This window comes from Lycium barbarum, chromosome 11, assembly GCF_019175385.1.
Source record: "Lycium barbarum isolate Lr01 chromosome 11, ASM1917538v2, whole genome shotgun sequence".
In the NCBI taxonomy this organism is placed as follows: domain Eukaryota; kingdom Viridiplantae; phylum Streptophyta; class Magnoliopsida; order Solanales; family Solanaceae; genus Lycium; species Lycium barbarum.
The window spans coordinates 35,849,829-35,864,394 of NC_083347.1; the positions used below are offsets into that span (position 1 = coordinate 35,849,829).

The following is a 14,566-nucleotide window of genomic DNA, read 5'->3' on the forward strand; positions in this document are numbered from 1 at the left end:
ACTTAAAGTCTGAACCATTCTGATTCAGACCTCCAATAAGTGCAAACAAATGAGAAAAATAGGCAAGATGTGCTGCATGACACAGAAATTCATGTATTTCAGCAAACCAAAAACAAAAATACAAATATATATTTTACACACTCGTTAATTTCCTCGTAGTAGTAGTAAAAAGGATTAGCCTTGAGAGATCTCTCACGGACTATGTATCCGCGTGCAACAAATTTAAGCTTAAAACAGAAGAGGGGAAGAAAGTCAAGGTAGGACAGCTTGATAGCAGAGAAGAGACTCTTCCACCTTGATTATTAACATTTTTGCATATCCAACATTAAAATTAAAATCTCTTCTTCTTTTTGGAATCAACATCAAAATTCTCAACCCTTAAAATCTTATACCCACAAATTGCGCCCCCCCCCCCCCCCAACCCCCCGCCCCCCGGCCATAATTTAGATGAAGGAAATTAAACAAAAACAAAGAAAGAAAGAACATGCGAACAACCTAGGTGGCTGTTTGCAAAGGTAACAAAGCTTAGATTCTTCTTTGTATATTGCCTCTCTTATACTAATCTCTGACTCCACATATGTATAATGAATACCATGAGCATTGCCAAAGAAGTGTAACACCCATGTAGGCCACATCTCCTTAATTGGCAACCAACAGGAAATATAGCAATATTCGCAATAATAAGCGCTCTCATCCCAGATATTGTTTGTGTATCCTAGCACGATTCTCTTCCCACCATAACCTGGCATGCACTTCTCCAAATTTTTCTCGGCTGCATCCACATGCATAAGCTTATATCAGCCTCAATCAGAAAGATTATACAATGAGAACAAATAAAGAGAGGCAAAAGTAGCTCAAAGACCATGTCCTTAATGTATACAGTAAAATATAATTAGTGCAGTTTTCTCTATACGCTTTTCTTCTTACCATCAACGCATTTTAAAAACGTGTAAGAAATTAAATATGTATGTGAAATACATCTACACAATACTTCATCAAGCATGTTATGATGAAAACTGAACTGAGAATGGTCTAATTCTTATTACCAAAATGGACAGAGGTGCAGCTGTAATAATAAGCATTTTGAGGCAATAATTTTGACACTGTTCTTATAGGTCCACTTGCATAACTAGGCTTGCCTAGTAGGTCCATATTACTGCACTCACATCATTACCCTTAGGTCATTTAAGAAGATGTAACTTGAAATATTAAATGTGCTAGTGCAATCAAATATGCCTGTTTGAGTTCTCTAATCAGAGAGACGAAACTAACCTGAATCTGACACGTTTGAGTTCTCTTTTGCCATCTGGTAGAGATCGTATGGTGATGTAAACTCCAGGCTCATCTTGTTCAACCCATTCGGTTTCAAGATCACTAGCATTGCTGATGGATAGCTCTCCAGAGCGATCTGCATCTCTTGATGTGCTAGTCCGAATAGAGGCATCCATTGATGATATCTCCGTCTTTGTTCCACTGATGCTTGAGAGTTTTGGAGTTGAGGAGACACCGCAAGAGTCATAATTATAGCGAGAATGGGTCGAGTGTAGTTCAAGAGAATCTGAAGATGAATACATTGGACGGAACAAAGTACGGGGTAGTCGTTCTTTAGTGAGCGGGGGTGTCACAGGACTGTCTTCAATGGATTCGATTTTTGAAATCTACAAAAGAATGAAGAGTTGATTGATATTCATGATAAAGCAAAAAAGGACTAATATAAAGGAACAGATATTTGACACACTTAAACACCATGAAGCGGGAATTAGATGGGTACCTCGTCTTCAGATCTTGGAGGTGTTGGCAGGGGAAAAGCTTGGCGATTCAACCTTTGGACATTATAAAGCTCCATTACCTTCTCACAATTCTCTGACCACCATCTTTGAGCTTGGTATTTATTAAACATTTCTCGACTATTATAACAAAATAACCATGAGTCAGAAATTCGGCTTCATCTATGATCTATCCGAAAAAATCCTTAATTTAGAACATGCAACTATTTTTCCGTTAATAAGACATACATAAGCTCCTCCTTTTCATTTTCTTGAAGTTTTGTCAAACCACGTTTTTGTAAAGTGAACATACATGAGGTAACAGGACTTTTTTTCGACATGATAATAGTTCATTGGTTGCCTATTTGATTCATGGGCATTGTGGTTTATGCAATGCACCTTAAGAGCACCTGCTAAGCTGAAACCATTACCAGCTGAATGTTTAGATTATTACTCCCTCCATCTCAAATTATGTGACACTCCTTCCTTTTTAGTCTGTTTCAAACTAAATGACACATCTCTATATAGTAACAATTTGATTTTAAACTTTCTAATTTACCTCTAATGAGATGATCTAAAGTCACACTAATATATATATAGCTTATTTTTTACAACAAGCTTTAAAAGTCTTTCTTTCATTCTTAAACTTTATATCCGGTCAAACACTTTCACATAAATTGGAACGGAAGAAGTAGTAATTATTTCGTGAAAAGTAAGAAGGTAGAAATGTTGAAGCGGGAACCAAAGAAAGAAAACTAAATTAGCCATAGTCTGGCGGTCAAAATTCCTAAGACATTATAGCAAGTGATGTAATTAGTAGATTATGTTATGGAGTAAGTGTCCTCTTTCATGGCCTACCACTCACACAAGCTTTTAGACAAAGGGGATTCCCTTCATAATTTAAGGGGACCAATAACTCAAAAACTGGCTTTAATGCATGGATAAAATGCATAGCCTTTGACTTTGCTTAGAGGACATCCTATCCTTCACCAACCAAGAAAATGATTAAATTTATTTCACGGGGATGGATAGTGACTCACAGGCCATTGAACAGATTATTAAGAAATACCGTTCATCAATGATTGATCAACTCTGTCACAATCAACAACAAACAACAACATATCCCATGTAATCTCACGCGTGGAGTCCGGAAAAAGTACGATGTACGCAAACCTTACCTTTAACTTTGTAGGGTAGAGCGAGGCTGTTTCTGAAAAAAAAAAGAATTTGAACGGTATTTCTTTCACAATTGTATTTTATATTTTTTAGTGATAATTAGGAAGGTTATAGACTATCACACTTCACAAATCTTGTGATGCACGGCTTCCACTAATTAAGGTGAGGCCTACAGTATTCAATTGCAAAAGTCTTGGCTCCCACTTTCTAGGGTCACAACCTTAACATAGACTTTTCTCCTAGTGATTTTCCACGCCGGTTGTCACTATTTACATTGTGTGGCAAAACAAGTGTGAATAAATGTCTTGAGAGACAAAACTTTGACAGCCAAGTACTTACAAGATGACAAAATGGAAGAACTACTCATGATCAAAGATTGAAAATGAAAGGGGGTGGCAACTCCCGACAAGAAGACAACATTAGTAAAAGGTTTTTGCCAACACAATCAAAACTGGCCCACCAAAGTGCTTGATGATTTTTTTCCTTTTTAGACTTTAATTTGAAAGGAATCTTATTTTCTTGTTGCACCCTTTTTTTTCATGATCGGAGGTTATAATTACCACTAGCACCTACTCATTTCTTCGTATGAACAGAGGTTAAAAAAGGTAGTATTGGGTGGGGCGTCAAAATTAACTTTTAGCACGCTTTCTTTTGGTAATAATCACAGGTAAACTTTTTTGCAAAGACCGACCGAAACACAAATGAATTGCTCTTTCATGTCACTTTGACCATAAACTGTTGCTAATTGACAATAACAATACGACATTCATTTACTAGCCACATAGTTTGGGTTTGAAACTTTGAAAGGAACCATTAATCTCCACTGTGAACACCGACAATTGGATATACATCCTGGACTGTGATAATTCGTTCTCCACTAATTTTAGAATTACATATTATGACAAAAGATGGTTAGGTGACAATTAATACTTCCTCTATTTCAATTTGTTTGGCTTAATTCGGAGTAGGATGGACAAACTAACAAATGTTTGGTATCGATTATAAAAATTTTATCTTTTTCGAAATAAAATTTAAATACCTAGAAACTACATAAAAAGTATTATAATAGTTAACAATTGAAAATTATTATTATCAAAGAAAATATACTTTAATTGTCCAAATAGTAACCAAGACAAACAAATCGAAACAGAGGAGTCCTTTCAATAGGTATAACAATTTTTAACCCACAAAAACAAACCTTTTTGTCTTTGAAAAAAAAGAAATTTACACTCGTTTTCCCCCTAAATGAAACAAAAATTCAAAACATAAAACAAATTCTATCACCACAAAAAGCCAAAATCAAATCATTCAAACCAAATACTCACAAAAATGTTTTGTAAACGCCATAGGCATCACTCTTTTTTCTCTGACATTTTGTACTTCTGTTTTGTAATGCATCCTTTCATGAATAGATGCTACTCCTACTTTATCTACAGTGATTCGACTCACACTTGAATAGTTGTCAAATTAGGGCTTGCGCCTTATTCATACCTCAAAAGCTAGTTCAAAGAGAAGCTAGTTCAAAGAGAATGATTGTCCAATTCTTATAAAGAATTCAGAATTCTGTGGTATATTTCTCTTCAATAGTACTACTGTACATGGTAAGAGTTCTACCAATCAACTCACACTTAATACAAAATGAAACATGCAAGTTGTACTCAAAAGTAAAATAGCTCTTCTTATTCCTCGGTTAAGGCTCAATTGGAGACCATGGAGTTTAACTAGTCATTCTCCTTTATGTAGTCAAGAAATGTATCCTAATATTTTTCTTTAAGTGGTTAAAGAGGACTTTTAAGAATTACTATTGACAACCAAGAACATTCTAGGCCCAAATTATGTCCTTTACCATCTAACTAGGGGATAAAAGAAAAGAAAATGAAATTCCGAAGTACTTCCCTAGTCAGAGGCGGATCTAAGAGAGTCTGTGGTAAAAAATTACGTTGTATATATGAGATAATTTTTTTTTATTTTTTATGTAATAGATAAATTTTGAATCCCTTAAATAAAAGATTAGAGCTTGGTTCAATGACTAAGAGAATTTAAAATTTGAAAGTTCAAATTTCAGATACTACATTTTTATTTTTTAACCCCTTGATGAAAATCTGGATCCGCGCCTCTATCCCCAATGTGAATAAATTCCACTAACAATTCGTCTAACCTATAAGATATAGACGGCTATAAAGTTGTTGGTCCATCAAAGAGAAAATAAACAATGGTCCAACAAAATTATTAAATCGAATTAAGTACCAAGTAATGGTTCCCCACTCATGAATAACAAAAACAAATGAAAATAGTACTCCCTTCGTTTCAATTTAAGTGTTTTAGGACTAGATACAAAATTCAAAAAATAAAATGAGATTTTTAAATCTTGTAATTATAAACTTTGACATGCATAATGTTTAATTTATCAACTTACTAAATATAGAAAGACACTCTCTTTATAGACATATAAAAAAGAAAAGTAGTACACTTAAATTGAGACGGAGAGAGTAATAAATTAAATAATAAGAAAACGATTAAGACAAATTCTCTGATAATTAGTATAATAATTAAAAATTTCGTGAAAGAGTACCTGAATCGAATGCGTTTGAGATCATTGCCGCCACGTGGTAACGAAACAAAAGTGATTAGCACACCCGGTTCGACTTGAGCCACCCACTCTTTCGGCTCACTTTCTTCAACAAACACGACCGTTTCAATTCGCCGCCCACTAGCTGACGCCGATACCGGCGTAACTTCACCACTCGATATCCCTTTCAGCCTTGCCTCCAGTTCCTTCCTCCCCGCCGTCGTCGAGCTGGAACTTGAACTCCCTGTTCTCTTGTATGACCACCGGAATTTATCCAACGATGTAGACGAGTCTGAGTCGTTTTGGCTTCCGTTTTTTCGGAGAGTTGGCTGAGTTGTAGCACATGGACTGCATTGCTTGTATGCTCCTGATGCTTTCAATGCCATGTCCTTGATCTACAATGACACAATTTGATGCATATTTTAAAAGCCTCATATTAAAATTTGGCTTTATGCTATTAATTTTATTAAGACATTCTTGCGTGTTAGTATGTAAACAATGTAATCTAATGCAAGCAACAATAGTTATTTCTGCGGTTCGAACCTATTGGCTTATGGATCACACAAGAAACAATTTTACTGTTGCTCCAAGGTCCCTCCTTCAATGTGTATATATATAAATGTAGAAATTAAATACTTGTTCATCCAATCAATTAATATATGCTTGTGCCATATCTAATGGTGATTAATAAGTATATGAGAAATGTATGTACCTGAGAAGTGAGTGTTTTAACGGCTTGTTTATTGGCCGGAGCAGCATTAGGATTGAATTTCTCAGGTTGATGATCAAGCGAATCATCGCTCGCTTGCTTCGAACGAGCTATACACGTAAGCATCTCTCTACACAATTAAATTCTTAATTGCCAAATTGAAGTTGAAAAGCACCTAAAACAGGGGAATCAACAAATGCAATGAATATTTGGGTGAATTGAAGAAATTGGAAGAGAAGGGTAATTAGAGAGTATGGGTGGAATATGAAGAAATATTGTATAAGAGGAAGAGGGTAATAAGGAAAAATGAAGTGCGCACTTTTAATGCGTTCCCTTAAATTGCGCCATCAAAGAGATTCCTGTAGTACATTAAGTAAGACACCCCTGAAGCAACAGTCAACTAAATCATTTATTCTAAACTTAAAACCAAGAAATAAGAAAAAAAAATTATGAAGAGAGTCTCAGTTGTACAGATGGATGGTTCAGAAATTAAGGGAAGAGAAACAATGGCTACTAAGAGCTTGAAGATGAAGAAATTGGAAAGAATTTATTAGTGTTGGCTTTAACAGAGTAGGAACCTATTGGGGCTAAGCTAAGTTCTATTTGCTTTTACTTTCTCTTCTTCTTTTTCTTTTTCTTTTTCTTTTTCTGTCTATTTTTCGTATTTTTATTTCAATATTCGTATATCTCTTATTCTTAGTTTTCTATTGTTACTGGTTGTCTTTTCTATTTTATTTTTCTTGCTATCAAGATATTGCTTCTGTGTTACTTGAGCTGATGGTCTATCAAAAATAGTCTCTCTATTTGTCAAGATAGAGATAAGATTTACGTACACACTATACTCTTCAGACTCCACTTATAGAACTACACTAGCTATGTCGTTCTTGTTTCTTTTTCTTTTTCGTTATGTAATTCCTTTTTTGGGGTCTCTTTATTGGGCACATATATATATTCTTCATTTTTGAGTTTGAAAAGATTGCAGCACATAGGGATCCGTGTTACCATCTACCGGCCAAAAGTCTACTTACTGGTGCGAATTTCTTTTTAAATCATTGGTGCTTGAAGTTTACTGATTTAATTAATTTAAATTTATGCTGTGAAAGAATGAAAATACTCTTTCAAAGTGAAATTTAAACAACTTTTTTTTAGTCTATTTAAAAAAAAAAAAAAAAAAAAAAAACTAATCTGATAACTCTTTAATTTTCATATCCCACATGGCATATTTAAGATCATAAATTTAAAAGATATTTTAGTATATTATATATATTTTTAGTTTAATATCACAAGAAAAATTCTTACTTCTTAAAATTTCGTGCCGAGTTAAATTAAGATAAAAACAATTGAAGCAGAGGGAGTGTAAGAAAGACTTTACTTGATACTAAGTTGTTTGTCCATGAGAATTATTCACCTTTTTTCGAATTTTTTGTTTTTTTCATTATCACCATTTGGCCTTGACAATTCTTGAAAACCACCTCAAAACCTCTTCACCTTTTCTATCTCACTTTTTATTTTACCTTTTTTTTCCAATTTTGCCCTAAATTTTTTATTTTTATAAAAAATGACATCATTTCAATTTGACCAAGTGTGCACCAGTTTGAGTTTTGCATCGCATGGAGTCGGATCTTTTTAATTGAGTTTTGATTATTAGATAGATTTTAGAAAGAGTAAAACATATATTAATCACATTTGAATCAGTGAAACAATTTTTGTTGTACTTAAAAAAAGTATATGAGATCCAATTTATGACGTTATGTGATTATCCACTATGAGATATTACTCTTTTAGAGCAAATTTGGCAATATGCTTCAGTAAATTAATCAAGTTGGGTCGTTTTGCTAGTTTATAGAAATTGAGGGGTATAAATCCTATTTTACTTTCTTTTTTTTTTTAGAAAAAATACATTCAAACAACCAAATATTCTTTGCAAAAAGTATAACCAAACACAATTCTATCTTCAAATATTTCAAATAAAGTGAAAAATATTTGATTACACTGGTGCCTACTTAAACTATAAGGGGTTGTTTGGTAAGCGGACTAAGTTATCCTGGGATTATAGTCCTGGAATTATTTTATTCCACCTATCATATGGATAAAATAATATCAAGCTTAAAGGATAAGGTGAGATATTCAGGATTAACTTTGAGATTAATTTTATACTCTCTTTAGTAAAAGAAATAAACTTTTACCTTCTACCAAACAGAATATAAAATTAATTTCAAACTTAAAGAATACTTTAAGTGTTTATTTTGCTTCTTTGTATGTGTGTCACGACCCATTCACGGTCATGATGGCACCACTTTCCCATCGGTATGCGAACCACCTGGTAGAAATTAAGTACAGAAAATAAATAGGAAGAGAGTCTCAGGGGCCACAAACGACCATGTAGCTCACCTTGAAAGTCTCGAATCACTGACTCTCGATCAGCCATGAAATCTTAGACTGAAGCCTGGATCAGTATTTGTACAAGAGCGCATCAAGTGTAGTATGAGTACAACACTAGTACCCCTAAGCATGATACCCCAAAGTCGTTATTAGCATTTTGTATCCCTGTTAAACGAACCAAAAACATTAAAAAAATTTATCACAGATCATAAATAATATAAAATCTAATAAAGATAGCGATAAAATAATCAGAATCATACAATATCTCATACAATGCAGAATATAAAAAATAACCCAAGAACTTGGTTCAACTGAGTCATAAGCTACTAAGAGTGGAAATAATACATCACTATCTAAAAGAAATACATAAGTAAGATAGATAATTTGAGTCACCGCGAACAAAGCTGGTAGTTCACCACTGCAACGGAAGCAATATAATGGATCTCACTCACGAACGTTGTTGGTGCTCAAACTTAAATCTGCACATAAAGCACAGAGAAAGAAGAGTAAGTATATGGAACACTTAACAAGTATATCATGTATTGCCCCAACGAAGTAGTGGTGAGAGTAATTATAAATGTAACTTGTGAAAGTTTATAATCAACGGTAATATGCACAAATACCCCATCAAAACCATATGCAAAAGGTCAACATTCAATGAAAAATGCACAATCAAGGAGGTATATGCAGCTGCTACAGCTTCATTATTTCAAACAGTATACAATCTTTTATACTCCAAGGGCAAAAATCACAATAAAAGCATGCAACACAAATCTGACAATTATTGTGGACGTCCTCCAAAAATGAAGGAACTCTAGAAAGCAATATTGTTCATTACCTTACTTTCGAAGGAATTTTTGAAAGAAAATAATATACCTATCCTCTAGTTGCAAAGATAGAGTATTGCATAAAAAAATTTCTTGCTAAAAAATTCAGCAGAAGAAATAAAAATAACAACTATTAAAAGAAATCAACTACAGAAGCAAATGCATAAAAGCCCTCAAAGTGGCTACTGGCAATTGATTTCACATACCTGACAACCACAAAAACTCAACTTTCTGTCAGTATGTTTACTCATCACTTTTGATTCAAATCTCATTTCCTGCGAATAACAAAACCAGAAAAATCACACATCAACGTTTTGAGTCAAAAACCTAACAACAAAAGAAGAGAACTCAACTTCAAAAAGTTCAATTTCTGAATCAGGCAAAAAGTCAACCAACTCATTTAGCTTTGCTAATATCTTTAACGGCTTGCAACAACTTTTTACAAAAAGTCGTCCAGCTTACCTGACAATAAAAATGAAATTAAAGAGAGACCAAAAAAAATCTCATTCACATCATGGCTTCTCATATACGCAACCCTAAACTTTAGATAGTTTCTACTTGTGAGAGACGTGCTACTCCTCAAAAATATATTTTGTAGCGCTTTTTTGTTTAAACTTAAGTGTGAATTTTATAGTAAAAAATACTCCTACAAGTCCATATAGACTAAAAGTATGCTTTTACATTAGCTGATCAAATAAATCAACCAATTTGCTTGAATTATTATCATCTAGAGGTTTCAAGTAATGTACGTCAATTATCAGGGGTTATAAAAGTGACGAAGCTACCGCAAAATCAGCTGGAGAAGAAAAAAAAAAGTGTATTTTCTCACTTCAATTCCACGAAAGACAACAACAAATTAATAATAAGTTGTATCCATATGTTTCTTGTCTAGTCGAATAACGCGAAGAACATACATTCTAAGATTGCCGTAAGTATCTGACGCTAGATAATGAACGATTAAAATAGAAGCACAAAGGTCTTAAAATGTATTTGTCCCAAAGGTTGCATGTATAAAACTTTCACGGTTCAGATCCAGACTTGATATGATTATATTGTCATGTGCCTTTTATTAGCTTGTCACCTGACTTAATATTATTTCTTATTATTTCCTTTTAATATAGTATAGATTTTTCTTACTCTTCAAAGTTAGTTTTGCTTTTAACTTACTTCTATTAGCCATTCGTTCCTACAACTTATATTTTCGCTAGTGGGATTTCTTTGAAGTGGTTTCTAACCCCTTCCAGTTACCATCTTTCTAAGCATACTTCTGACCTAATACTTATCGTCTCGTCTTCCCCCCTTAAGGTAATGGTCCAACGTTTTACGGTTAATATCCCATTTATCTTCCCATTTCCTATAAGTACATATTCCTAACGTTTTCGCGATTAATCTTGACAGTAGCTACTCATCTTTTAGTCCATCTATTCAGGTGTGGTGCATATACATATAAAGGTCACATACTCTGATTGACGTACCGGTTCCACCTCTTATCAAAGAGGTTTTTATGGTTTCCCTTACCCTTTTTCTAGTAATTATCTTTCTCTTTACCTATCACTGTAATGATAGCTAGCACAAGATTTCTTCTCATAGGTCTATCCTGATCGTTGACATCTCTTCGTTGTATAGACGTTCGACTTTTTAGTAGACCTCCTTTAGATTACTAATTCATCGCTAAGGACAAACATAGCTTGTATCACTTTGCAACCTTAAACTTCTTCATTTTCCATCCTCTCTGGATTCTATTTCTACCTTCTTGGTTCCTCGCCCCTTGCTTTTATTCTAGATAACCTTCTCGAGACATTTCTTATTTTCCCCCCATTAGCAATATAGCCTTACATTACTAACTCAATAATCCCGTTGTCGTAAAACTTCCTGAAGGATAATCCCCTATACCTTGGTCCTACCTTTCGTCTTATACATTCCTTTGAAAAACCCATGACTCATATACTTTTATACTCATGTCCCTGCATAACATCTTTAACGATATAATCTATACTGTTTCTTTACTTCATTGGCTCATAAATCATTTGCGTAATTGCTCAAGTGTCATATTAAGGCATACTCCGATCCTTCCCATAATTTTTCCTTAAAAAGAAAATGCAGCTCTATCTTCTTCAAAAACAGCTCATAATTCGCATACCCTTACACTCATATAGCGTTATAACATCTTTATCAATATCGAACCATGAGTAAGAAAACTTCCATCAAAATACATCTTAATGAATAATACTTGTCGTTCTTCTATCTTTTCTGAATATTTCGATCCCATTCATTGTCCAACCAGAAAAACTATCTTAGTACAAATCTTAAAATTCAGTGTTGTATGGCCATAAACATTACAATCCTTGTAATCTACACTCCTTTCTTATTCCACCTTTTATGTTTTACCTTCTTGTTCGCAGACCATTTACATAATAAGACTTAGGTGTCTTACTGAAACACATACATAGCCTTTCTATATCTTTCCTTTGAAGCAATTACAACGACCATCTAATCATATCATCTTCTTATTACAAAAACATGTCTTTACTGTTTTATCAACATACTCACAATCTTAACCTGCAGTCTAACCACAGATTCCACTTAAGGTTCTTCTATTAACACTACCCTTTTTCCTTTTCTAGATGTAACTTTGGGGCTTTACGACTTATTGTTGTTGCTTAAGATAAAACATTTCAGAATCACACTCATTTAATTCTAACATTTTATCAAAGCGGTGAATATACCTTCAATCCTCAGTCGCTCTGGTCTGAAAATCCCGACGGATGCGAACCTTGCCATAGCCCTACTCTAGAGCTTTGATCTGGCACAAATCGTTCTAACATGGGCTGGGGAAATTCTTCTTCTTGTTGTCCCTCCATTGGCTGTTCATCGCCACTCGGAACCTTTACAAACGTACAAACTATACTGACCCTCGTGGTCTGGCTACCATATTCATTCGAACCTTGTTTTATAGATGACGTCAAGTCTCGATTAGTTAGGCTCTCAGGCTGCAAACTCCTCGGTCTCTCAGAAAGCCCTGCACCCTCCGATGGTCAACCATGGTACAAAGCTTGGGGATCAACTCCCGGTATTGTTCTTCTTCTTTCTTGCCAGCTGGAGCCAAAGGTGAAACTGGTGACATCGGACCTCTTCCTGGCTCCTCTACACTCATCAAGGTCAACGATACCTATAGTACTGAATCACTCCGAATCTCAGACAGGTCTGTTTTCATAAAAGATATGATCTCAGAAAGGTCCTTCTCAATAGAGGATATATCCTCAATTGGGTCCTCCTCTAGAGAGTAACTCACTCCCAACCCCATGGTCACTTCAGCCCTCGGACCATCTGTAGTTCTTCCCGAATAAGTCATCTTCCAACTATAAGATCAGCAAAGGTTAGGGTTAAGAATTTCATATCCTATGACTCGGCTCTATAGCACAATCTAGAATAAGGAACAAAAGTAACCACCTTAAATGCCGTGCAGCCTCCTGTTTATAAGTGTGGTGCACAACACACGCATAAACAAGACTCTACTAGACACGGCTTGTAGACAACCCTAGGACAGAACTGCTCTGATAGCACTTTTGTCACGACCCAAACTAGAAGGCTATGACGGGCACCTGGCCTTACTTGCCGAGTACCACTAGACATACATCCGTAACATAATCATAAGCATAGGTGAGCCATTAGGGCCGCCGTGAGATAACCTGTCGACTCACAGAAATGATAGACTGAAATAAAACAAGTCTGAAAGGACATAACTACATAACAAGCTGGACATACTGGACGAGGTCGACAGGGCCGTCATATACATCTATGCAATAGTACATAAGCTGACAAGGCCATATAATATTTGACTGTACATAACTGTCTACAAGCCTCTACTAGAGTACATGACAAAACATAGTTAGGACAGGGCCCCGCCATACCCATACATATGACATACTGACTTACATGGCAACTCCGGAACAAGTGGAGTGCAACAACACTGTCTGCTGAGCTGGTATCCTACTGGGTAGGCCATCAACCTGAATTTCAAGACCTGCGGGCATGAAACGCAGCATCCGCAGACAAAAGGGACGTCAATATGGATAATGTACCGAGTATATAAGGCGTGAGAAACAACATAATAAAGACATGAAGATAACATGAGATAAAAGAGAGTCAACATGTACATCTGAATGCCTCTGACGGCGTATGACATGCATGCTTTCTTCTAAAACATATACATATATATAAGCCACACTGTGGGGGTGCATCATCATTATTAAGCCGCTCTTTGGGGCTATTATCATCATACTGTACCTAACTGCAGTGGTGTGCAAAATAGGTGCCATACCGGACCGACTATAGCGCGGCTCGGTGTCATAAAATAAATACATATATATATATATATATATATATATATATATATATATATATATATATATATATATATATATATATATATATATATATATATATATATATATGGAGGGGTGTGTATATAATACATGAATGATAAGAAGACAATTTTAATCTATCGGAGTGGCATAAGGTTATTGTACCTCCAATTATCATTGGTCATTGCACCTCCGATTATCATTATGAAACTAACATCATCAACATAACTTCTTTCAAGAATCAATGGATTATAAGATAATACAAGAACCGTCATATGGAAACAAGAACATAATCTTCTAACACTTTCTAAGAATAGAACCATTGTGGATATCGTTCGTTACGTTTGTTTCATTCTGATCATGCCAAGAGAAAGGAATAACCTTAACATACCTTAATCCCGCTCAATCGTCAATACACATCAATTGATTCTCCAACAATTCAATCTTAATCTAATATAACATAAAAGGGTCCATGATCAATACTAAGTAAAGGATAAGTCTGTAACTTAGGCTAGTAGCTTGTTTACGTAAATTCGGGCAGCGTCTCCTCTGTAACAAGGGCTTACTCCAATACCATATACCAATAACAACAACCATAGCAATCCAGCAAGCATAAACATCAACAACAAGATACCATATAGCAACAACAAATCATAACTATTTCACGACGAGCGGCAAGCTCAGATTGGAATCCGTATACCTCATATCACCCCTTATAGACTTCTTAATTTAACTTAACAATATCCTTAACATGATAATGAAGTTATTCATCA

At 34.9% G+C, this 14,566-nt stretch overlaps 1 protein-coding gene and 1 long non-coding RNA gene across 3 annotated transcripts; both read right to left on the reverse strand.

Moving 5' to 3' along the window:
- Nucleotides 1–428: 428 nt before the first annotated feature.
- Nucleotides 429–7,100, reverse strand: LOC132618859 (protein Brevis radix-like 4). Of its 2 annotated transcripts, XM_060333860.1 has the most exons (6): nucleotides 6,540–7,100; nucleotides 6,224–6,395; nucleotides 5,515–5,906; nucleotides 1,772–1,907; nucleotides 1,273–1,658; nucleotides 429–772 (listed from the first exon to the last, which is right to left on the reverse strand). In XM_060333860.1, exons 2-6 carry the CDS (start codon nucleotides 6,344–6,346, stop codon nucleotides 691–693), a joined length of 1,119 nt encoding a protein of 372 aa, XP_060189843.1. In that variant the 5' UTR covers nucleotides 6,347–6,395; nucleotides 6,540–7,100; the 3' UTR covers nucleotides 429–690. The 2 variants fall into 2 exon arrangements, with proteins under 2 accessions (XP_060189843.1, XP_060189842.1); XM_060333859.1 differs by having other exon boundaries at nucleotides 6,224–7,099.
- Nucleotides 7,101–8,221: 1,121 nt separating this feature from the next.
- On the reverse strand, nucleotides 8,222–13,601 carry LOC132618802 (uncharacterized). Its single transcript, XR_009574324.1, has 4 exons — nucleotides 13,366–13,601; nucleotides 9,636–9,704; nucleotides 8,996–9,081; nucleotides 8,222–8,767 (listed from the first exon to the last, which is right to left on the reverse strand). It is a non-coding gene; the product is annotated as an uncharacterized LOC132618802 (long non-coding RNA).
- Between the last annotated feature and the right edge of the window lie 965 nt (nucleotides 13,602–14,566).

Bases quoted from the DNA above. Each gene is read 5' to 3' on its own strand.
- LOC132618859 (XM_060333860.1), bottom strand. From the start codon at position 6,346: ATGCTTACGTGTATAGCTCGTTCGAAGCAAGCGAGCGATGATTCGCTT. The intron at 1,659-1,771 runs GTACCCATCTAA...ATTCTTTTGTAG, and splicing joins CTCCAAGATCTGAAGACGAG to ATTTCAAAAATCGAATCCAT. The intron at 773-1,272 runs GTTAGTTTCGTC...ATGTGGATGCAG, and splicing joins CTCAAACGTGTCAGATTCAG to CCGAGAAAAATTTGGAGAAG.